Source organism: Myotis lucifugus, unplaced genomic scaffold (assembly GCF_000147115.1).
Source record: "Myotis lucifugus unplaced genomic scaffold, Myoluc2.0 scaffold_336, whole genome shotgun sequence".
Taxonomy (NCBI): domain Eukaryota; kingdom Metazoa; phylum Chordata; class Mammalia; order Chiroptera; family Vespertilionidae; genus Myotis; species Myotis lucifugus.
Window position 1 is genome coordinate 818,133 of NW_005871384.1, and position 950 is coordinate 819,082.

At 48.9% G+C, this 950-nt stretch overlaps 1 protein-coding gene across 3 annotated transcripts in view; it reads left to right on the top strand.

Annotated features, from left to right (window-relative positions):
* TMEM176B (transmembrane protein 176B) overlaps positions 1-446 on the top strand; it is a 13,584-nt gene extending 13,138 nt beyond the window's left edge. For all 3 annotated transcript variants that reach the window (XM_023764557.1, XM_023764558.1, XM_014466397.2), the window contains one exon: positions 129-446. In XM_023764557.1, coding sequence (XP_023620325.1) covers positions 129-221 — 93 coding nt within the window. In that variant the 3' untranslated portion in view covers positions 222-446. The remainder of the gene's footprint in view (positions 1-128) is intronic.
* The last annotated feature ends 504 nt before the right edge of the window (positions 447-950 follow it).

Here is a 950-nt window from a genome sequence, read left to right on the forward strand (position 1 = left end):
AGCACCCCTTCCTCTGTTACCGTCTGTTACCTTTCCCTTCCTCTCCTTTTCCTGATTTCAAGTTCTGTGAAGCTGCCTCTGCCCCATCCTTTTCTCCCCAAGAGGTGACTCACCCCTGTCTGTTTTAGGGTGAGGAAGAAACCGAGAGGAGGCTACGAGGGGAGAATTCAGTGCCGACCTCTCCCTCCAAGGAGAAGACCACGTCTGCCACGGTTCAGTGAGTGGCCAGAGACCCCGCCGGGACCCCCGTTGTCCCTCCAGAGTAGCTCAGGGCCTGTGGAGACCACAGTGCACTCTCCCAGGGCCCCTCACTGCCTTGTCCCTCATACTTGTCTCTCCTTAGACCACTGTCCAGCCCCTCTTCCTTTCCTCACCATCCTCACCCCAGTGCCCTTAATTCAGTGAAGGCTGATTAAATAGAAACAATAATAACAAATACTTTAAAACAACAAGGATGTGGTCTCTCTTTGCTTAAGAAAGGTGTGCCATGAACGGTCTTTCTCTGTGTTGATACATGTGGAATTACATGAGAGCTGATCTGTGACAAGGAAACAAGGTCCCAATAAGACGAAATTGAATTACATTCTGCTTTATATCCCAAGTGGCAAAACTGCTTTTTATGACATTCTGTGTAAAGTGAAAATTACTCTCATATACTTAGAATTTTTTTGCCTACTGAGATTATCTTTAGGTATCTGCAACCTTGACCCGTGGGATTTACAGAACTATGTGAAGCATGGAACAAGATTTCCCCCTAATTTAGCTTCCTTCCTCTCCCCACTTTCCTCTCTCTCTCTCTCTCTCTCTCTCTCTCCCTCCCTTCTTTCTCCCTCCCTCCCTCCCTCCCTCCCTCGCAAACTCGCACGGGTTAGGTGGCTCTCCTTCCTTGCAGCTATATTAGTGTTGGTTTGCTCTCTGCCCACGTGCGCGTGTGCACACACACACACACA